This window comes from Heteronotia binoei, chromosome 1, assembly GCF_032191835.1.
Source record: "Heteronotia binoei isolate CCM8104 ecotype False Entrance Well chromosome 1, APGP_CSIRO_Hbin_v1, whole genome shotgun sequence".
Classification (NCBI taxonomy): domain Eukaryota; kingdom Metazoa; phylum Chordata; class Lepidosauria; order Squamata; family Gekkonidae; genus Heteronotia; species Heteronotia binoei.
Window position 1 is genome coordinate 212,940,540 of NC_083223.1, and position 24,458 is coordinate 212,964,997.

Consider the following 24,458-nt stretch of genomic DNA (forward strand, 5'->3'; position numbering starts at 1 on the left):
CTCTGTACCTCTTTTCCAGATCAGCTTTGGATCATTTTACAACACTCAGCCTGGAGGAAGTCAACAGAATTCTCTCTACTGTGCACCCAACAACATGTGGTCTGGACCCTTGCCCATCCTGGCTGATTAAAGTTTGCCAGTTGGAGCTACGATATCCTATACAGGATATTATAAATAGATCCCTCTCTGAGGGGCTCTTTCCAGGGCCGCTCAAAGAGACAGTGGTCCGCCCTCTCCTGAAAAAAACATCTCTAGGTCCGGCCGAATTGGCACACTATTGGCCGGTCTCGAATTTGCCCTTTCTGGGCAAAATTATTGAGAGGGCTGTAGTGCTACAGTTACAGAGTTTTCTGGAGGACGCTTCTGTCCTGGACCCCCATCAGTCCGGCTTTCGCCCAGGTCATGGGGCGAAGGCAGTACTGGTCACCCTAGTGGATGATCTCCAGTGACATCTGGACCAAGGCGGTTCAGCGATACTGATGTTGTTGGACCTGTCGGCTGGGTTTGACACGGTCGACCATCACTTGCTGATTCACCGCCTTGCGGATGCAGGGATTCAGGGGTTGGCCTTACAATGGCTCTCCTCTTTTCTCCATGGTTGGGGACAAAGGGTGGCGATCGGGGGACAGACATCCCAGAGACACTTACTTAACTATGGTGTGCCTCAGGGAGCGGTGCTCTCCCTGATGCTGTTTAACATCTATATGCGCCCCCTTGCCCAGATTGCCAGGAGGTATGGGTTGGGTTGCCATCAGTACGCTGATGACACCCAGCTCTATCTACTGATGGACGGCTGGTCTACCTGTATTCCAGAAAATCTGGACTTGGCGCTGAAGGCCGTGGCAGGGTGGCTTAAGCTGAGTCGACTGAAGCTGAATCCAACACAGACAGAGGTTCTTTGCCTGAGCCGCAGCGGCCTGAGAAGGGGAATTTCCCTACCAGCTTTTGATGGTGCGCCACTTGTAGTGGCGCCCAAGGTCAGAAGCTTGGGGGTGCTACTGGAACCTTCATTGACAATGGAGGCCCAGATAGCAGCCACTGCCAAATCCGCCTTTTCCCACTTTAGGCGGGCAAGGCAGTTGGTCCCTTTCCTTGACCATGGCGACCTGGCAACTGTGATCCACGCTACAGTCACCTCAAGATTGGACTACTGTAACACCCTCTACATGGAGCTGCCCTTGTCTCAAATCCGGAGTCTCCAGCTGGTGCAGAATGCAGCGGCTAGACTGTTATTGGGGCTCCCCATGCGGGAGCACATACAGCCTGGGCTGCGGGAACTGCACTGGCTGCTGATAGTGTACCGGATTTGCTACAAGGTGCTGGTTATTACCTTTAAAGCCCTATATGGCCGAGGACCTGTCTACCTTAGGGGCCGTCTCTTCCCATATGTTCCCCAGAGGGTACTCAGATCAGGGACATGGAACCTGTTATTGATCCCTGGGCCAAGGGAGGCAAGACTGAAGATCACTCGGGAGAGAGCCTTCTCTATAGCAGCCCCCTATTGGTGGAACCAACTGCCAGAAGAAACAAGAGCCTTGCGGGACCTTGTTCAGTTCCGCAAGGCTTGCAAGACAGCTTTATTTCAACTTGCTTTTAATGAATAGCCACATAGGATGGTACTCAAGAAGACTGAAATTACTGGAATGTATTATTATTATTAGCACCAAACTGTTTTTAAAATGTTTTAATTGTTTTATTGTAAGATTTTAATTAGTTAATATTTAACCTGTAAATGCTTTTACTGTTGTGAGCCGCCCTGAGCCTGCTTCAGTGGGGAGGGCAGGATATAAATCCAATAAAATAAAAATAAAAAATAAAATAAACAACCACAGAGAGATTATGCTGTTCTTTGTTCCAAATCTGCTGATCCTCAAATCTTCTTTAGAAGAAATGCAGAATACCATTATGTTGTGCACCACCAAGGTAATCCATAATTGTATGGAATTTGGGAGTTATTATTTTTTTTAACTTCGGGAGAACATCAGCAGTGGAAATAAACAGTACCATTTGCTTTACTGAATGAGTTCCTTATGAGAAGAAAAAAATGTCTTCAATAATAGCAGCTGATTAGCGTTGATATACCCAATGTGTCACATATTCCCTGCTTCTTAGCTGTGAGTCCTTAGGGTCAATTTCCAGTTTTAATTATGTGAAAGCTGTTGATATGGAATAGCCACAACTCCACCCCTGTTTTTAGATAAAATCTTAATTGGTCCACAGAATGGTTTTAAAGATATGTGCTTCTAATATTCCATCACTGATTCTTGAGGGGGTGTGATTTCTTTAATGAAAGGAAAGCGGTAGCCTTGTACTGTCCAGCATACTTCATAGCCAGAAACTGTATCGCTTTAGCTACATGCTGCTGCTAAAGTATGGGGGCCCAGTCAGTGGACCCTTGCATCAAAGGGTAATTGTGGCAGTTATTGCTAGGAGGAGGTGGCACAGTGAACTTTGGTGATGGCACAAGGCCAAGTCTGGCTTCCTTTCTTGTGCTATACTGCTGTCTCCTCTTTTATCCTTAAAAACACCCAAGACATTGAGGACAGTCTGCACATGTTCTGTAGGAAGGCACCTGATTCTGTTTCCAAAAAGTTTAGCCAGTTCTAGGCTAAGTCTTGTAGTACTAGAGAGATGAAGCAGAGGAAAAGATCCATTCACGCTAAAGTCCTGCATATTTGTATGGGGGGGGTTAGTTTGAATAAGTTCATTAAACACACCTAATCCCAGTGCAGATTTACTATAATATGCCTTTATCATTATGAATCTTTAAAATACTACTTCACCCATTGTTGGTTTTGTTTTGCAGTTGTGCCTTCTTTTGTTGAAACTGCTTTAGCTTGCAGCAAAATTTTACCATACCTTTTAAACACCCTGTCTTCTCTCTTAATTTTTTTTTTTTTGGTGGGGGATACTCCTGATTTCTGATGACCAGCTAGTAAAAAAGGTAGTCCTCTGTGTAAGCACCAGTCGTTTCCGATTCTGGGGTGATGTTGCTTTCATGGCAGACTTTTTACAGGTTGGTTTGCCATTGCCTTCCCCAGTCATCTACACTTCCCCCCCCCCCCCCCAGCAAGCTGGATACTCATTTTATTGACCTCGGAAGGATGGAAGGCTGAGTTGACCTGAGCCGGCTACCTGAAACCAGCTTCCGCCAGGATCAAACTCAGGTTGTGAGCAGAGTTCAGACTGCAGTACTGCAGCTTTACCACTCTGCGCCATGGGGCCACGGGACCAGCTAGTACTGAGTATATAACTAAAATGCAAATATCAAAATGGGGTGGAATCATTCAGTAACACAGCAGTCCTCTCTCCATTGGGCTTAGATGTAGGTGGTCATCCAATTTAATGCAAAAGAAATTCTTTATAATAATTTAGGGTTGAAGAAAATAACTGATTACCTCATTTGTACAGTCACAAATTGCTGAAAGCATAAGAGTATTAATGGCCCACTTTTTTGCAGTTTACCTTATAATGCAAGCCACCAACTGAAAAGTACTGTGTTAGCGCTATTGTTCACACACCATTCTCATTTAATACTAAAAGAAATGGTATAATTTAAAATTTCAAGTTTTCCTCCATTATGCCTGTCTGTTGCAAGGAAAACTAACATATTGGAATAGTTATGACAGTAGATTGATTTATATTGTGTATCTAACACACCCTACTCGAGGCACCTTTTACATTCCTCCAGTCGTGTGGGAGGCAAGGGCAGGTTCCTTGTGGCTGGGAGAATGCTTCATTGACCAAACCCTGCAGGGAGGGCTGATGGGTTGGGTCATTTCAGTGAATACCTGAACCATATGGAAGCTGGCCATGGACAAGCTGCACCCACACACCTGGGAAAGTGCTTAAAGGAGATCTGAAAATGCTGTTTTTCAGCATGTGGGAAGCGGGGGAGATATCTGGCTGTATGTTGATACATAGGTTTTATGTTAGTAATACTTCCAGAAAGCCAGACTTCTCAATGTTGTTTTTACTAAATTACAGGTTGTCATTACAGATGCAGTGGGGAGTTCATGTTGATAAATGGTAGGTAGTTCAGGATGATGTGGACACTCACTTTCACCCCTTGTGACTGCTAGGAGCATTGCTGTGCAAATTGAGTTTATTGGGGCAGAAGTCAGGCTTGAGCCTGTGTCTTTAGTGCTAGAGTGACAGAACCATCAAAGGGCTGAGATGATCTAAAGTTCATCTAGTCCAATTATTCATCCTCTACCATCCTCCATTCCAAACATCAGCCTGCACAAATCTTGCCACAGAATGAAACAGAAAATGGTACTTTAAAAGATGTGTGCAGAGAATATAGTATTCAGTGACTCAAACAAGATGGCCAGGGAAGGCAAAAACTACCAGGATTTTGAGCCAGAAGTCCATTCCAGCTGAGATAGCCTTTGAGAATGAGCACAAAAAGCAACTAAATGTTTCCAAAAGCAGCTGGGTGATGGTAACCTGGCATAGTGTCCCCAACAGCAGCAGCTATTAAAGTCTTCAAAAGAATAGAAAACCCCCCTAAGAATATATGTTTGAGTGTGTGTATGGGGGGGTGGAGTTCCTGATTCTTGCGGACCAAAACTTCTGTACCAGCCAGCTGGATTGTATTTGAAATTGTCTGGTGCAGAGTGGGAGAATAGTCACTACATGTAGTTTACTATCTCCAGGTGTTCTCAGTGCCTAGATCTTGTAGATAAGTTTGCAAAAATTTTTGTCTTTTCAAATCTTTTGTTAGACATTAGCCTACACTTGCTGTGTTATATTTAAAAATAGAAATATAAGAAATGTTTGTAATGCTTCCACACCTGATCATGTGCAGGCAGTTTTCATTGGCAGGTGACTAGGCTGGGGGTTATTTAAAAGTTTGCCTCATCTCAAAGTAGCTTCCCCATATATTGTTCCTTCCTGTTCTCTTGCTTCAAGTATGGAACCAACATGTTTGCAATGTAAATTTGTCTTTTCTGTTAGTGCAGGAATGGCCAAACTCTGGCTCGGGAGCCACATGTGGCTCTTTCACACAGATTGTGAAGCTCCTAGAGGTCAAGGACCTTAATGTGGGCTTACTCTCAAGAAAGTGTGCTTAACATTGGGACCTCAGTCAGCCTCTGGGCACTGACCCATAGGTAGGCAACTATTTCCACCATGTGTGAAACGAGGAAAGAGGGGGAAATAGGCAGGCTCACAAGTTCTTCTCCTCTTCCACAGAGGTCACCTGGAGACCTAGAGTGGGGAAAGAGAGCACAAGAGCTGAGGGAGCCACTGGAAAGAGGGACGGAATTAAAGAGGATGGTGTAGGGTTCCCTCTAAGTTTCAAAGATCTTGTAGGAGCTGTTATTTACTAACCTTGGTGTCAAGGTGAAGAGAGAAACATAATAATGCAAACCACCATGATTTATATGGTATTGCGTGCTTCCTTCTCCCATTGGTGTAAAAAAAATAATTCTCTAACCTTTCCCTATGCTGGTCTTATGGAGACTGCTATTCTCAGCTTTTTTTTTTTTTTAACTTCCTAGCATGGTCATGTTGTGAAGTACATATGTATGTATTTTATCTTTCTGTGCAAAGAAAGTATAAAGAGTTTTAATAAAGATGTGTGTGTAATTGTTCATGTTTTGTGGCTCTCAAACATCTGACATTTATTCCATGTGGCTCTTACATTAAGTGAGTTTGGCCACTCCTGTGCATTGTTTCCTTCTGTATTGTGCAAGTAGTCTTGGATTTGTTAGAAAATATTTGTAGTTCAGGTGAACTCTAATATGCATGCTAATAAACTGTGTGGTATGTATGAGAGAGTGAGAGCACACATGATGACTTAATATATTTGGATTTCCTTTGTTTTCATGGGTATTTTTGCAATTCTTTTTTTCCCTCCCTCAGTGCGGTTGGTACGTTTGCTCGAGCTCTGGACTGCAGTAGTTCTGTCAGGCAACCTAGTTTACACATGAGTGCGGCCGCTGCTTCCCGTGACATCACGCTGGTGAGATGCACACTTCAAATGCTGCTCTTACGTGTTAATGCAATCAACTGGCATTTAAGTGCAATCCTAAACAGAATTACAACCTTTTAAGCCCATTGCAGTAAATGGATTTAGAAGGGTATAACTCTGCTTAGAATGGCACTACAATATACTTCTGGCCTGTTTTGATGCCTATTAGTGCTTGAAATACAAAATAACTGGAAAGGAACGCTTTGAATACTTCTCCATCTTTCCCCCCTCTTTTTAGATCGTTACCCTTCTGCCCCAAGTTCTGTAGAAATGAGTAGGGATTAGAATTCTTTGAAATGGAAAGGAAATGTTTTCTTTAAAAAAAAATAGGAAAGAAGCCAAAGTAAAAATATTCTATTTTAAAATGTAATGTGAAATTCCCAGGTTTTTTGACATTCCTCAACACAGTTTTTAATACAGAGACATATAATTTCTTCTTTTCATGACTCCTTACAAATTTCCTGCTTCACCAGAAGGAAGAAGTTATGTGTGTCTGCTTTAAAAATTCCCTTGTGGTAGAATTTCAAAACCTTTCTAACTGCAAAAGGGAATTTTGCAATAGCTGTTGAGAGCTAGTATGGAGTAGTGATTAGAGGAGTATAGAATCTGAAAGACCCAGGTTCAAATAGTCTCTCTGTCAAAGAAGCTTACTGGGTGGCTTTGGGCCAGTCATACTTCCCAGCCTAACCAACTGAGGATAAAAGGGGAGGAGGGGAGAATTACATTGTAAGCCACTTAGTGAGATATAAATATCAAATGGTATGTTTCCCCTTCCTTTGCCTGGTATCTAGGGTGGGCATCCTCAGTCATCTCAGGAAACTAACATAACCCATTGACTACACAGCCCTATGGGAGGATGAGGAGACTGAGCCAGCCATGATGCAGCAGCTCCTTGTAGCAGTAGCATTGAGCTACCACCATGCCACCGGCTTTCCCCAGACAAGGGGGCCCTGTAGTGCTGTTAGAACTTGGCTCCAGCAGCAGCTTGTTTAAGCCACCCTCTTTCTTTCTTGCTTCCTCCCAGGCAAGGGGAGGAGGAATTCTGTACCACTGGCAGATTGGAGAAAGAAAGCAAGCAAGCAAGTCATAGCAAGCAGGTTATAGCAAGGAATCACCACTGGAGCCTGTTGCCAATAGAGATGATGAGCATGGGTGAATGGATGGTGACACAGTGGTGGCTGCTTGGCATCATTGACACTAGGAGCATGCACACCACTGTTCTCTTCCTAACAGGGAAGAATCTTTATCCAGCCCAGACAAGTACTTGTTATGGGAGCGTCCTTCCAGACATAGGAGAACTGTACCTTGTTTCTGAAGGCAATATTAATAGAAAAGGAGTCTCTTCATTCTGAATAATTTAACTTTTTAGATATATTAATATGGATTATTTTTAATCACTACAAATGTATTCCAGGATGCATATGTTTGGACTTTGAGCTCACCCCAGAAATCTTGGGATGAAGAGGTAGTGGTCTATGTGGAGTGTCTTAAAAACATGAAAATACAGAAGTGAAACTAATTCATAAGATTCTGGTATGTTTGAGGTGCATCAGTAGTTCAGAAAGATGTATTTTCATCTGAATATGATACCTCAAAATAATTAGGTGCCACCATCAGGATGTAAATGCAATGTATGAGAATGTTCCATCTATCTTTCATTATTTCCAGATCTCTCAATAAGTTAATCACAAAATAATTCAAAGGAAGCCTTATTAAGAAGTGTATGTTTCTGTGGCAGTAAATAAAGCAGAAATTGCAAAATGGATGGAAAACTGGCCCTGTTCAAGGTCATGGTTTCTAAAAGAAATGGAAGGAAGATATAAATATTCAGAGTAACTAAATTGCATGTCGAATAATATTACACATGTCCGTTATTGTTAGATATTACAACAGCTTTTTTAACACTCACTCCCAAACTGCTGCAAAATAGCAGATTAAGAGTAATAAGGAAGATTTTACTGGTGTGATAATTCTCTATGAAATGATATCTTCTCCTTCAGCTGGGGAAGCCACCCAAGCAGGTTAGGTCACACCTCCTCTTGCTCCAGTCAGAGCTATGCAAATTTTGTATGACTTTCCTGGGTCAGAGCGAGACTGCCCTTCCAGTTTCAACAGCCTGCCACTCCAGCAGGACACTTGAGCCTAGCTACGATTCTGTGTTTTTAAAAAGTCTTATCCTTTTTGAATCTTCATGGCACTGAGGAGGACAGAGTTCCAAAGAAGATTCCTGAATCAGGATCTAAACAAAACAAAAAAAAGACCGTTTAGGGACAAATCTCTCCCATCCGAAACTTCAGACAAAGGAGACCGGCGGACTCAAGACCCTACCATTGAGACTGCAGGCAAGGCAAGAAGATCTGGAGCTTCTGGCCTCTCACTAGCCTCTCTGTCACCAGTGATGGAATTTCAGGAGATGACTATACCGGCCACAGCAGGCCACATAGAGCCATCTGTGGCCAAAGTCTCCCATTTTGACGTGGAAATGGGTCTTTGGGGAATGCACAAAACTGCATCAGAGCTGAGGTTCATCCTCCCCACAAGCAGCATGGACACAATTTAGAGGCCTGGTCTGACATTAATTTAGCGGGACAATACCCATTTCGTCAAGCCCTCCACAACCTTTCCAAGTTACTCTGCAAGTGCAGGAAGCTCCAATATGGTGGCTGTGCCATTTTGCCTACCATTTTAATGATTTATGCAGGCCTGGAAATCAGCCTGGATTTCTCCATCCCAATCAGTGTTACCACCCACAACATACCAGAGGCCTAGTTATCAGTGGTGATAGACTGTGCAGGGACTTAAAGACAATTTGATGAACTGCTAAAATAATAAGAGCTGGGTGGTCATATAAGAATCAGAGAAGGGTACCAGTTAATATATACAGAAAATTAATAATAATAAAGCCACAGTTAGTTTAATTTTGAAACCACTTTGAGTCTGCATAAAAGATCTGCCAGTTGTACTTTAAAAAATGACCAAAGTCAGGCATTGGCAATTTGCATGAATAGGGGTTTTCTGTGGTTATGGGGCAAGTACCAACAACAGTTCCCTCTATAACATCATTATATCCATATTGCAATATGGAACTTATCTACATTATGTTCTCTTTGAGATAGTATAGGGACAGTGTGTTACTTTTAAGTGAAAATCATGCTGTTCCATTCTTTGGGTTGTTTCAAAGTATTATTTGTTTAATAACCTGTTCATTGTACTACAGATTGGAGGACTTTAATTAGTTTTCTAAAAAAATACTTTACAATTCATTCTATGTTTTTGTAGAAATAATACAGCATAAATACTTCTAGCATTTACTTTGATTGTTTATCAAATGATAAATCAACTAATTTGCATGATATAGTGACATACATTAGTTCCTAAATGAGTATTCTAATAGAAGGCATATGGTATTACATTAAAGTATTCTATTTGTATTGAATTAAAGAAAGCAGTGTTATAGTAATAGATTTTAAAATTTCAAGGTTTGTTTCTCAGCTCTTGAATGAGTAGGCAACACTAGTGTTGACAAACAATATTTTGGCAGAGTTCAGTATATCTTAGGGTTGCCAGTTCACCTCTGGTCACCAGTGAGGGATGGGGGTAGAAAAAGCAAGCAGTGGAGAGCACAGCTCAGCGAACTCTGTGGAATATGGCAAAGTAGATTAAAGTGTTTGAAGTTTCGAGTCCATTCAGGGATTTAAGTATGAATCATAGAGTTTGTGTCCACAGATAAACTGCCTTCTTCACCTGGGTTGGTCTGCTGATAATTAAATATAAGATTTTTATAGCAAATATTTAGAGATAAAAAATAGATAGCAACGATCAAGAATATCTGATGGTAGAAAAAAATGCTAAAAGTGGTATTGTAAATTCCAGTGTATTTCAGTGGCATCCCCATGATTATGGAACAACCTCACAAGGAGATATGCCTGCCTCCCTTACTTTTAACCTTTAGAAGATACCTGTAGATGGTTCTATTTATGAAATTTAATTAGTTTCAGTTCTTCTGCCTACTGGCAGTTTTAAATTATTGATTTTAAATCATTGGGAGTATTGTATTGTTGTTGCTGTTTATGCTGTAAGCCACCTAGAGTTTCTGTAATGTATAAAGGCAACTAACAAATGTTTTAAATAAATATTGTAAATGCTATGGCAATATGCTAACAGAGGTTTCAGTATTTGTGTGTTTCTGGGGGAGCTAAGTATCAGTTTGTAAAAATGTAAATAGCTTTTAAATATTTCCAAACAACATTTTTTAAAAAAAAAGATCTATATCAGGGTGGCCAAAGTGGCTTGGGAGCCACATATGGCTCTTTCACACATATTGTGTGGCTCTCGGAGCCCTCACCACATTTCTCTCTTTAAATCACTTCTTTAAGCCAAGCCAGACAGCGGCTTGGAGAATGCATTTAAAGTTGATTTCTTTCCACCTCTCCCTCCTCCCACTTTTTCCTTCCTTCCTTCCTTCCTTCCTTCCTTCCTTCCTTCCTTCCTTCCTTCCTTCCTTCCTTCCTTCCTTCCTTCCTTCCTTCCTTCCTTCCTTCCTTCCTTCCTTCCTTCCTTCCTTCCTCCTCCCTCCCTCCCTCCCTCCCTCCCTCCCTCCCTCCCTCCCTTCCTTCCTCCCTCCCTCCCTCCCTCTCTCAAACATCTGACATTAATGTATTGTGGCTCTCAAACATTCAACATTTAGTCTTTGTGACTCATATGTTAAGCAAGTTTGGCCACCTCTGATCTATATTATGTTTATGTGACCATCCCCAAAAAAATTTCAGTAAAAGATAATATGAAATGAAGTATATTCAAGTGATCTGAATTGTAAGAAAGCCTTGAATACATAATAGCTGAATATTTGATTGTACTGATATGTTTATATATGGGATTACAAAGTATAAATCTGAAAGGATAGAAACAGAGGACTTGTGAGGAATGAACAAATAGTAAGACTCTCTGAAAGAAGGCAGCATCTACCGGCTCTGATGGTTCCCTCAGCAACTGCAGAGAGCTCCTTTCAAGCAACAGCTTTTTTGCTGCTCTAAGTCCAAGTAGAAACTAGGTGCAGCTGGTGGGGGGGAGTGCTGAGAAAGACAGGGAATATTCCACCACTAGTCACCAGAAGTGTGGAATCTCATTCATGGTCTCCTGAGGGAAATGGAGTTTTGATTTCTTCAACAGTAAAATAGTTTATTCTTAAAAGTGCACATTGGTTATTCCAACAGACATATTTAGTACTTGGACAATGGTAGTTTAATCCATGCTAGTGATCTGTTAAGTTTAATTATAGTTAATGGACAGTGCTCCTGATAATGAGACACCAGAAGAGCCAAAATAAGTTTAATTATCTTTCTATGTACTTATTCATTCTCTTCTACTTTCTTGGGTGCTTTCTGGGCATTGTTAAAATGTTTATTCCCCTTTTTTTACCTTGTTCACCTGACTTAAAAGAGGACATAGTTTCTCCTTCATAACTACACTTCACTGTTAATTGGCAAACATAGCTGTAGCTGATGTTAGTTCTGGCATTTTTTAAAATTAAGGAGTTTGCTGGTATGCTGTGTCCCCCATATTCCTAAGCATCTTTTTAAACTGATTTTTAAAAAAAAAAAAAAAAAGAAGTTAAAAAGAGTAAAGATTATTAAGCCTCAGATTTTCACATTTAGCTTACATTCATTTTTTGCTGATATTCAGGGCAAGGATGGGCAATCAAACTGTGTGGGACATCAGGTACAATTGCAGGGAAGCTGCAAGCAGCCAAAAAATAAAGGTTGAGTAAAAGGACAAAAGGCTAACCACCTATTTGCAGCAAATAGTACATTTATTGTTTGTTACTTTCTCCTTGCAATGTCTCTTTAACTTAGATTGCTTTTTTCTTTTTATCCCCCCCCCCTCAGTTTCATGCAATGGATACATTGCACAAGCACAACTATGATCTGAGCAGTGCCATTAGTGTGCTGGTTCCACTGGGTGGGCCTGTTCTGTGTAGAGATGAAATGGAAGAATGGTCTGCTTCAGAGGCTAGCTTGTTTGAAGAAGCCCTGGAGAAATATGGCAAAGACTTCAATGACATACGGCAAGACTTTGTAAGTCAAACATAACATTATTTTCTTCCCCTTATATTCATTATAGCAATTCGTTTTTCATAGTCTCTCATAGTCTTTTTTTTAAGTTTTAAAAACATTTCCAGACAGGTAAATTACCTGGGGAAGGGACAAATGTGGCAGAGCCTACGCTTTGAACACAAAAGTTCCTAGGTTAAAACCCAGATATGTCTAGCAGAACACCTTGTAAAGCTTTTACCAGTCACAGTACACAACACTGGGCTGCATTAGCTAAGGGTCCATGTAAAGATGGCCTTGAACATTGAGATACTTCTATGCTGAAAAGAAAAGAAAAGCAACTTATTAACAGAAAAAATAAAAATTGGACAATGAAGGCCCTTTTTTGTCTTGGCAGCGCATGCTCAGTCAAATTGTCCTTTCCCCCCCATTTTGTCTGATTGTTCCTTTTTTCCCTCTCTCTCATTTTTTTCTGTGTTTGTTTTTAGTTCTTTCCAGTGGGGGGGGGGGAATGGAAATATGGGGGCATACTGAAAAAATTGCTTTTGGAGACAATTAATACCTTTTTATAGGCGATGTATTATGCACATAAAATATGTGAAGATTTTTCTGGAAGAAAAGCTGCATAATTAAGAATTTTTAAAAACAATTTCAGCTTCTGTTTTTTTCGAACCTTATATATTCTAAGTGCTAAAATAGCATAGGATGTAGTGGTTTTAGCCAGTTTCCCTTTAAGCTGGCCTCCAGCTCACACATTTTTGTCTTAGCTCAGGAAGGATGACCCCAGAGCACACTAATTTATGTAGTAGCTCACAACTTTAATGCCAATAGCTCTCACAAAGTAGAATTTTTGCTCACAAGACTCTGGCTTAGAGGGAACATTAGTTGTAGCTGTCCCTCTCTTTAGCTTTCGTTGTATTTCAAATAACATCTTTTGCTTGTAGAAGATATAAAGTGTAGTCCTGTGCAGATCTACATTGGACTCCACTATAAAGCATTTATGTTTGAAATTCTGTAACTGTACCAAAATTAAAAAGTAATTACTGGCAGAGGCTCACAGTGCAGTCTTAAGGGCTGCCGGTGCTGCAATAGCCAGGCACAGGCATTCTCATGTAGTTACAAGTCCCCCCCCCCCCAAGGGTTCCAGCACAGACAAAGAGGCAAGAAAAGAGATTATGAAGCAGGGCCACATGTGCTTCAACTACACCAGCATCCCCAGCAGCCACGCCATCACATCACATACAGGTCATGACATGTGACAGCAGGGCTGCAGTGGACAGGCAGACAGAACCTGTCATGATGCAGCAAGACTGGGGACCCAGACCTGCATACAGTTGAGAAGTGGGAAGGGGTGGGGCCTGGTCTGTAGCACGCACAGATCCTACTGTGAAGGAACAGAGCCCTGTCTGATTATAGCAGGATACTTAACAGAATTGGCAAGGGCTACAGCAATCTGTCACTGGCTAGCGGCTACAACCCCAGACAGGTCCATGGCTAATACAGTCCAAAGACTACAGTCAACAAGAAGGGAGCATGGAGAAATGACATAGAGAGTGTGGCTTGCCAAAGGGTTCCACCGCTCACTGGAAGGGGCATCTTCTTGCAGGCCATCCACACTACCAGGGGAACTCCTGGTCACCCTGGGCCACCCCCATCAGTGGCAGAGCAGGGGAGGGAAGTACTGCAGTGGACTATGATGTGAGAGCATACAGTGTTGCCAGTAGATTCACCAGTAGCCTTCTCAGTGGAGCAGACATTTTCTGGGATTGGAATGACCATTATTCCAGTCTGGGCACTGTCATTACAGTTTAGGGATGGGCATGGTTACAGACCTCTGGATCACGAACTTCCACATTTAAGAGACTGAGTTGTGCTCCTTTTGGTCTATGATGCTACACAGCTAACAAAGCCATTTAAAGGGAATGCATTCTCTTTAAATTGTGCTTGCAAAGCCGTGAGATACATGAATGAAGGCCAAGCAACGACTTTGTAACGAAATGGTTAAATTGCTGGCAGTTGCCAAGTTTTAAAATGGCTGCCATTTGTAGTCTTAGTGTTCAAAATTTCCTCCTCCTCTGACCTACAAGGCCCAGCAGCCCTTGGGCCTAAAAAAGTGAGGGAAAAGGAGAACTTCTCCAAGGGGCAGGGCAATCTCAGAGGTGGGGAATTATAACATTGACTTAAATGCATCATACCTTAATTGCACAAAGCTATGTATATATTTGCTGTTACTGTAGGAAGAAAGCCAGATTCTACTTGTCATAATGAGCTTAAACTACAGCTCACAGATAGTGATCGTTGTAAAGAGAAAAAGAGAACCACAAAAATCCATAATCTTGAAATATAAAAGTTTGCCACTGGAAAAAAATTCTACCCTTTTCTTCACTAACTAATATTACAGTTTAAATAATTAAACAACTATCTGATTAAAAAGTGGTCTAGAATCCATATCGCTTAACTTCAAGGTGATGATAAAAGTGCGCTGTTTTATCAGAGGATGACCCTGGAGATCAGTTCTAAGAACTTTAATTGTACAAAGACATGTTGCTAATGTGTCATAAGTGAATTTTAGCTATCTGCTGAGACATGGTATAGCAGTAACTGGAAGTCAGAATAATTATTGTAATTATAGATCAGGTCATGATATCTTGAAGATACACCATTCCTGAGACAATGCTGGTTTGCTAAATATGCCCTCTGGTTTTTTCATTCATTTGATTTAATTCTACTGCTGCATTAAGTAATAACTGAGGACAGAATGCCTGCTTTTCAGGAAATAGGGTTAATCTGCAGTATGTTGCTGCTGGCATATTTTAACATGTGATTGTTAATGCCTTTGTCTTGTCTGATGCAAGGAAATTCAGTTAAATATAGTTAATTATCGTGGCAATTACTTTTACACCAAAATAATGTAATAGAGCACTCAGAGGATACCTTCCTCCAATTTTATACTAATCAGAAGACAGCTGGCTAACTGAAGTTTTAAAACTTTTTAGGGGCAGGCCCAGTGGTTGAATTGTTTCTTAGCTGGTCAGTTGTGTGCCCTGTGAAGCTGTTCAAAGGAAGGCTGGTACACATAACTGGGTGATTATAAGAATTCACAGTAGTCAAGTCAGGTACAATGATGTGAAAGAAGGCAAAGTCTGTGGGAAAGTAAAAAAATTATTATACAGATACTTTAAAAGCCCCTATGTGTTCCAAATGCATCTTCACCAAGATCTCTAATTATGTTTACATACCATAGGGAATTTTGTGGAAGAGCAAACTTATGATGAGCCCATAGGTTTTTCAAGACAGGAGATAAATAGAGGTGGTTTTGCCAGTGTCTGCCTTGGCATAGCAACCTTGTACTTCCTTGGAGGTCCCCCATCCCAGTACTAACCAGGCCTGACCCTACTTAGCTTCTGAGATCAGATGAGTTAGGACTAGCCTGGTTCAGACCATCCAGTTCAGGCCAGAGGCTTTTAAAATACGCATAGAATAAAATTTTACTTTCTCACGGCATCATCAGCAGTTGGTCTTGACTTCTTTTGTCTTAGTAACTGATGTAGCCCTCTTGTTTTCCTGGTAAAATACAATATACATAACCCCACATGTGGTATCAGATCCACTTCCCCATGATGAGTTCCCTTAATACTGAAGAGTATGTGTGAAGAAAGGAACATGAAACCAATGTAAATTATATGGTTCTTTTCTATCTGATCAGCACCTATTGGGTGGGAAGCTAGCAAACTCTCCTGTGATATATACTGATTCTTTAATTCCATTTTTCTTTTAGCAAATGCCATAAATGATAACTCTTGCATCACCCACGTTCCCAGTTCATCAGTATGGGCTCCAACTGAGAGATTGGAGTTAAAAATGGATGGTCATTACACTATCAGTTATTTTGCTATTTATAGCTTTTCTTTCAAGGTTGTGTGGAAATAGTTGTAACTACCCAAAATACTACATAATTTTACAATTGTTTGTCTCAAAAATTTTCTCTTTGAATTATTTCTCTTTATTTTGGTGTCATTTTGTATTTTGTTGAATTTTTCCCATTAACTTCATGGAATCTTAATATAATTTTGGCATATAAATGGCATATGTTGTGTAAATGGCATGATATCAAAATGCCAGAAAATAAACTAAGAAATTGGGGACACCAGCACTGAAAATGGACAATGCAAAAAAAGGGTCAAGAACAAGCATACTGGGTGGGGTAGGCATATTTATTCATCTCTAGCTCTGAGACACAAATAAAGCCCTGTGGCCCCACAGGGATGACTTTCGTTATGTGAAGTTGATCATGAGTGTTATTATTGGCACTTTGCCATTATTTGAATCATATGCCCCCCCCCCTCCAAATCCAGACACAGGACTTCTGTCTTAGATGGATTTAACTTCAGTCGGCTCTGGCACAACCAACCAGCCATGGCTTGCAGTGCGTCACCCAGAGTGTATTCCACTATGCATAAGATTGTTTTGTGTCAGAGGAAAGTGCCACCATTAGCAGAAGGAACCTATGGGAACCAGTCCTGTCAAGTTATCTGCCAAATTGTGGCCCATGGGTCATCTTTCTTCTCAGGTGTGAATACTTCCTTCTTTTCCAGAGGCAACTATGGCTGGCATTATGTCTTTGGGCTTTTATTATCTGTAGTTCAAGCCTTTTTTTGAATTATGGTATGGAGGTAGCTATGCTTTGTGAAATGATAGTGCAAACTCAAGGCTAGATGCTAAAATGGGGTGCAGTTCTCAAAACTGATATGCAAGAACTGAAGGGATGAAGGAATGCAGAAGCTTGTGGCCCATTCATACACTGAGCTGTGTAATTAGCATATGGCTAATTTCATGATTGATTTTGTTTAAAATGTTTCCCATATTTTCGAGTTAATACAATATGAATATGATTTTTAAAACGATGTTAAAAAAACCCCCTGTTTTTTAGCTTCCTTGGAAGTCTTTGACCAGCATCATAGAGTATTATTATATGTGGAAAACTACAGACAGATACATACAGCAGGTAAGTATTGGTTACTTTCTCAAAAAAAATGTATGGCAGATACCAATTAGAAATTTAGATTATAAAATTGAATTTAAAATTAAATCCCCTTCAGATATTACAAGATTCTTTCACAGAGGCACACATGAGTGAGAATTAGTGTGTACCCAGTTGAGATTATCATGTGTGGAAACACATATGGAAATCACAATTGGAGCAGTAGCACAAATAAAGCTTGTGTGACTGAAGTCAAGGCAACTGCATAATGAAGGGTGCCATGTCTGGGTCGAGAAATACCTGGAGATTTGCAGATAGATCCTGAAGAGTTTGGGAAGGGAAGGAACTTAATTTGGATATAATGTCATAGAATCCACCTTTCAAAGCAGCATTTTCTCCAGGTGAACTAATCTCTATTGCCTGGAGATCAGTTGTAATTCCAGGAGATCTCCAGCCACTGATTTGAGGTTATGAAAAGCCTAGAGTTCCACAGAGAATGACTCAAGCAACAACAAAAAAACTGTGGAAAAATAACAAAAAATTAGTGAAAAATACTTCAAAAGTGTAATAGATAATTAAACACTTCAACTTCACACATTTTCACATATCATTACATGCAACAGCATATTATCACAAATGCAAGATATAAAGTACAAAGAACAAATATTCAAAAGTGCTTGCAGTTAGTCTGTATCCAGTTTGAAGTCCTTGAAAACCATTAATTAAAGTGCCAGTGTCCAATGTGTTGCAACTGCAGATAATTCTTGTTCTTCAGCAAAGAATTTATGATGTTAAGACGTTGCTTTAAACTTAATTTCTTTAAAGACGTTTATTATACAGTGGATGGTCATAAGCCTCTAACAGTAAAGCTTGTAATACTGTTTCAAATGTCTTCATCTGAGAGATGTATTCCACTTATCTGTAACCAACACAATACATCATTCTAACACAACTTTCAACACTAAATACAACTCATACAAATCAACCAGGACATTGAACTCACCAACTTCCAGCATACCACATTCCTATGACACTAGCTGTGGAGAAAACCTCAAAGGATCCTCCCTCACAGCCTACTTTTATCTTTACAAATTGGAAACAACTGGTAGTGTTGAAAGTTGTGTTAGAATGATGTATTGTGTTGGTTACAGATAAGTGGAATACATCTCTCAGATGAAGACATTTGAAACAGTATTACAAGCTTTACTGTTAGAGGCTTATGACCATCCACTGTATAATAAATGTCTTTAAAGAAATTAAGTTTAAAGCAACGTCTTAACGTCATAAATTCTTTGCTGAAGAACAAGAATTATCTGCAGTTGCAACACATTGGACACTGGCACTTTAATTAATGGTTTTCAAGGACTTCAAACTGGATATGGACTAAATGCAAGCACTTTTGAATATTTATTCTTTGTACTTTATATCTTGCATTTGTGATAATATGCTGTTGCATGTAATGGAATGTGAAAATGTGTGAAGTTGAAGTGTTTAATTCTCTATTACACTTTTGAAGTATTTTTCACTAATTTTTCGTTATTTTTCCAGTTTTTTTGTTGTTGGTTGAGACTACCGAGGTTAGCAACCCTACAATATCTGTGAAGTCCTAAGGGGAGTTACAGTCTTAAGTAGATTACTTTAGCAGTAGTCCAACTACCTGGCTGTTGTGTTTCCAAAGTTAACACTGCAACATTCTGTCTGCCACACTTCCCCAGGTTTACTTAAAAGGTTCATACAGATGCAATATTTTGCTGTTAGTCTCTCTTGAAAAACCTTGGTCTGTTCAGATAGTTCTTGGCCACTGGGAATATGATTGTGATGGCACTGGATATTATCCTTTGGTTCTTATCAACTTCTCCCCCTTACTGTAGAGGATAACAAATAAACAGGAAGATGCCATGTTCGTTTGAGCACATAATCTGCCTAATAAAGTCAGACAGTCTGCACTTTTAAACAGACTGACATGGGAAGTCCTGTACTATGATAATTGTGAAAGCTTCTAGTCTAATCTAATAAGGGAAGATGAAACTAAAACCACTAGTGCATTGGTTCTTATCTGGTGGTATGCATACCACTACTGGGTCACAAAAGTAGTTTAGGTGGAATGTGGGATTTTCATAACAATTACTAAGAATTTTCTCTCAATTCCCATGTATAAATATTGAAAAAAGTGGGCTTTTTAATGGTTCTTTGATAGAACGACTGGTGGGACAGAAGACACTATGCAAAAGGTATTGTATTGGTGAGATATAATTGGTGTTGTTTTGGTATGGGAAGATGTTATATGAAAAGTTGAGAACTACTGTACTAGTGAAACAAAGCAACTGTTGACATTACAAAGGAACTGAAAAGAAAGAAATCACAATTAGATTGTGCTTTCTCTTTCTGTGTTTCTGAATCTGGCTTATGGAGAAAGGAGGAGAGATGTTCATTTTCTGCACAGAATGTTGCATATTCTTTTGGTGAAGGGACAAAACAAAAGTAGGTTAGATAGGATGTCAGATCTTCTCTCTCATAGCATAAGATCCAGAAGAGAAAAGAGGGAAGTGCTGCATGTTTGAAATTTCCAAAGAGTCTTTCCTGAATTACTGAGGGTGTGACTTGGTTAAGATTCAGACGAGCTAGATATCATTGATGCTGTTATTTTGGGATCAGATGCTGTTATTTTGGAATCAGATGCACCAAGCATGCTCAGATAAATTTAAGATGATGGCTCCCATAATAAATTAAAATGTATTATTAATTGGACTCTTTGAGTTGCCTGGCTACAGCTGTAATACAATTGTGTAGAAATTAAACACTCTTCTCTTTCTTTTTAGAAACGTCTAAAAGCTGCTGAAGCAGAGAGCAAATTGAAGCAAGTTTACATACCAACTTAGTAAGTATATCACATCAAGCACATTAGTATTTTTAATCATAATGCAAATGTGCAGACAAAAATCCTTTTGTTGAACACAGAAACATTAATAAAATCTAGATTATGCTTTGTATATTGTTAAAAGACAAGTAATAACTATGCTGACTCCTGCAAAACTAAATTTTACAAATAATTTTTTATATTTAAGTGCTAATATTAAATACTGCATACCTTATAGTGCCATCCTAAGCACCAGTGTGGTGGCAGCTTCCAAGTCTATTTATTTATAGTATTTTCATTTTCACTTCCATGTTAACTGTCTGAAAATATGTTGACAATTTACAGTGTTTTTGACAGCAATGTTTCTTGTAAGTGAGTAACAGAACATAATAGGTGGCTCTTGTCACTTAAATCTTGTTGTTAATGTATACATAATCAGTTGCCCTTTTTATTTCAAGCAACAAGCCAAATCCCAGTCAAATATCCAGTAATAATGGGAAGCCAAGTGCCGTGAATGGAGCAGTTGGAGCTCCTCATCAGGCTCAGAACTCATTAGTGGGCCGTGCTTGTGAAAGCTGCTATGGTAAGTCAGACTGTCTGTGTATCTTACATTTCATGTCTATACAAATATTTGTTGGGAACCTGATGTACTCAGACAACTCCTTCATCTGCATGGAGCCTCCCCATTTTTGCTGTAAGAGGAATCTCCATGTATATATAAGTTTGTACCCATAGTGCTGTGTGGTGACTTAAAATGTTGGACAAGGCTGGTGAGTCCCAGATTCAAATCACTAGTCACTGTGAAACTCACCAGGTGATATTGGACCAGTCATTTTCTCTCAGCCTAATCTATCTCACAGGGGTTGTTAGTAAAATGCAGGGAGGAAGGATGGGATACAGACTTCTGTTCCTTTGAAGCAAATGGGGGAACCAACTAAACACCGGAATATATATAGGCCACAGTACAGGCAGCAAATTGGATCATACATATATTGTATGTAATTATTTAGTGATATTGCTTTATAGCAACCTACACAATTTTTATCACACTAATCTGAATGCAGCCTAGTTGCTGGGATGGTCTTAGCTAATGGATAACGGGGGCTACTGTCCCAGGTCCTGCTCTTGAAGGGTGCTCGACTGCCTTCAATCCAATCCTCCCCAGAAAAAGGGGAAAAGAAAGAGTGCAGAATCTTGCTACAGTTTGCACCTGCTCCTTCTTGGGCTCAGGTACCCTACCACAGAATGATGAAGGCCACCCCTGCTTGGCCTGGTGAGGAGTGGCAATTATTCTGGAGCCCCATCCTGGACTTTTGCCCAGGGCCCCATAATTACTAAGACTGCCCCCGCTCAGTTGCCATATATCGTGGCACAGCCCTGTGTTTTTGCCACTTGAATCAGGGAACAAAACTGATGTAGACCTGACAGGCTATGGAATCCATTGGTTCCTTGGGCTTGGTGGGTCCCAAGCTGCATTATGGAATCAGTTCAGAATCTAAATTTTGTAGTTTTTCAAGCAGTTTGAAGAATATATTTGCATTGGCAGTAACATAGCATTTAAATAAGCTTCTCTTTACGTCAAGCAGAGATACTTTTATTTTTATTTGCTCTTATAGATTAGTGATGTTCATTGGGAGGGGCTTTGGCTCAGTGTTAGAGCATCTGCTTGACATGTAGAAGGTTCCAGGTTCAGTCCCCAGTATCTCCAGTTAAAAAAAGATCTGGCACTAGGTGATTTGAAAGCCCTGAGACCTTGGAGTGTCGCTGCCAGTCTAAGTGGATAATATGGACTTTGATGGACCAAGGATCTGATTAAGTATTAAGGCAGTTTCATGTGGTCAAGCAGTACATAAATAAAGAACACATAGATAATAATACTTGTTTTTATTTTATTATAATGCAACATAGGTTAACTGAATTTTCATTTCTTCCACTTTTAGCAACACAGTCGCATCAGTGGTATTCTTGGGGTCCCCCCAACATGCAGTGTAGGCTGTGTGCAACTTGTTGGATTTATTGGAAGAAATATGGGGGCCTAAAAATGCCAACACTGACAAATGAAGACAAATTTTCTTCTGCTCAGACAACAGAGGTAGGACATTATTTACACTGAAATGATTATAATAGTATATAAAATCTGTTATGTTGTATGCTTTTGCTGTTATGCATATGATCAAGTCCTATGAGGAAAGGTTGAAGGAGCTTGGATATGTTTCACCTGGAAAGAAGATGACTGAGAGGTGATATGATAACCATCTTCAAGTATTTGAAGGGCTGCCATACAGAGGATGGTGCAGAGTTCTTTTCTGTTGCCCAGAACCAATGGGTTGAAATTAAGAGTTTTTGGCTAAACATTAGGAAGAACTTCCTGACAGAGTGGTTCCTCAGTGGAACAGGCTTCCTCAGGAGGTGACGTGATCTCCTTCTTTGGAGGTTTTCATACAGAGGCTAGATGGCCATCTGACAGCAATGCTGATTCTGTGAACTTAGGCAGATAGTGAGAGGGAAGGCAGGAAGGGTTGCATCAGTGCTTAGTTCTTGTGCCCCTTTCTTATATCCCCAGGGAAATGCTGATCACCACTTTGGGGTAAGGATCAGGAAGCAATTTTTTTCTCCAGGCCAGTTTGGCCAGGGATGCTAGAGGGATTTTTTTTTGGGGGGGGGGGAGGGGGGCATTTGTGAATTTCCTGCATTGTGAATTTGTGATTTTTTGTGAATTCCTCCATTGTACAGTGTTTTGGACTAGATGACCCTGGAGGTCCCTTCCAACTCTATAATTCTATTTCATGATTACCCATGCACAGTTAATTGCTTCTGTGCTGATGGTGCCAAGTTTCTTTTATCACACAGAATTCCTCTTCTGCATAATTTCATTTCTTTTGTAAAAGTTATGTTGGTCTTGTTTTAAGTAGTATCCTTGCAAGACTTAGAGAGGAGTCCCAAGCAGGTCTGCTCAGAATCCCACTGGACTAGAGACTAACTTTATAACACAGAAAATGTTAAATTCTATCTATTATGAAAAATACTCACATTTAAACAATAGATCCAGGTGGGCAGCCATATTGGTCTGAAGCAGTAGAATGAAGTAGGAGTCCAGTAGCACCTTTAAGACCAGCGAAGTTTTATTCAGAATGTAAGCTTTCGTATGCATGCATACTTCTTCAGACAATGGACTGGGGTACAGTGAGCAGAGTTACTTATAGCTGGTAGGCAGTGGTTTAGAATGCAAAGTGGTATAAGGATAGAATCTGATGGCAAAATAGCGAAATTAACAAACTGAAAGAACATTTGGTCTGGATAGCATTTGCATAGGAAACCAATAAAACAGTAACATGTCAGAACGGGAGAATGAGGTAATAAATATCTGTTAATTACTCTATTGCTAGCAAATCTGGGTTAAAATGAGGACATTTCTTTCTCAGAAGTTTTTCCTGTCCAGCTAATTTATTTTTTAACATGTAACATACATATAAACATCATTATACTTTGTCATTAAAAATAGAATACATTAAAATATAGTGAAAGATGGGTTTAGTATATGTAATGAAATAAACAGCCAATATCCCTTATTTGAGTATGTCAATACAAAAAACATTATTCTGATACACTATTCTAAAATAGAAATACATTGGAATACTGTGATATATAGCTATACTTGGTGAGAGTGGATTTAGCATATGTAATGAGATTTTTTTTAAAAAACACCCAGTATTCCTGTTCAGTCCTGGGGAGATGTTTGTTCCAGGTTTCATAATAATTTGTAATTCAGCAATTTCCATCTTTATTCTGTTCTTGAAGTTCCTTTGCTGTACAGCAGCAACATTGAATGTTCTGGAAGGTTAACATGTTCCCCTATGGTTTTTGTGATTCCTGATGTTAAATTTGTGTCCATTTAGCCTTTGTCATAGGTTTTGTCCTGTTTGCCAAATGTAAAGAACTGAAGGGCATTGTTGGCATTTAATGACATATATAATGTTGGGAGATGAACAAGTGAATGAGCCTGAAATGGTGTAGTTAATGCTGTCTGGGTGTATCTGGGTGTATGTATATTTGAAACCCACAACAATACAACATCTTACTTGAGCATGGACACTGGTACCAGAGCTTGCAATAAACCCGTGCCAACTTTGCTGCCACATACACCCAGACAACACAGTCACTGATCTAACAGCATTAACTACCCCATCTCAGGCTCATGTTTTTACCTCAAATATTCTGTACCCCACCCCCACTCCAGTCTTCACAACTGTAATTAGAACATAATGTTGATGGCTTGTCTCTGTTTATATCCAATAAATTGTATTCAGAGGTAATGTACGTTCTGAACTTGGAACTGTTTATATATTGGGTTTATGGTAATTGATAGGCCATGATTTGTTAATGACACACTGAAATAAGTGAAGTTGTTTATTGAACAAATGGAGTGTAGAATGAGTGATAGAACTGCTTTTGATATTCTCAGGAGACAAATTACTCACACACCAGTGTCCTGTACTGTGCAAAAGAAGATGTCATATAGAATTCAACCTAATTATATAAATAAATAAATTATATAAATAAAAATAAATTATATAAATAAAAAAATAAAAATTA

At 39.8% G+C, this 24,458-nt stretch overlaps 1 protein-coding gene across 3 annotated transcripts in view; it reads left to right on the forward strand.

The window, feature by feature from the left end:
- Positions 1–24,458, forward strand: part of MTA3 (metastasis associated 1 family member 3) — a 186,858-nt gene that overhangs the window by 85,149 nt on the left and 77,251 nt on the right. For all 3 annotated transcript variants that reach the window (XM_060247482.1, XM_060247483.1, XM_060247484.1), the window contains exons 8-13: positions 5,869–5,968; positions 11,863–12,051; positions 16,958–17,032; positions 19,828–19,886; positions 20,324–20,448; positions 21,806–21,957. In XM_060247482.1, the coding sequence (XP_060103465.1) occupies positions 5,869–5,968; positions 11,863–12,051; positions 16,958–17,032; positions 19,828–19,886; positions 20,324–20,448; positions 21,806–21,957 (700 nt within the window). The remainder of the gene's footprint in view (positions 1–5,868; positions 5,969–11,862; positions 12,052–16,957; positions 17,033–19,827; positions 19,887–20,323; positions 20,449–21,805; positions 21,958–24,458) is intronic.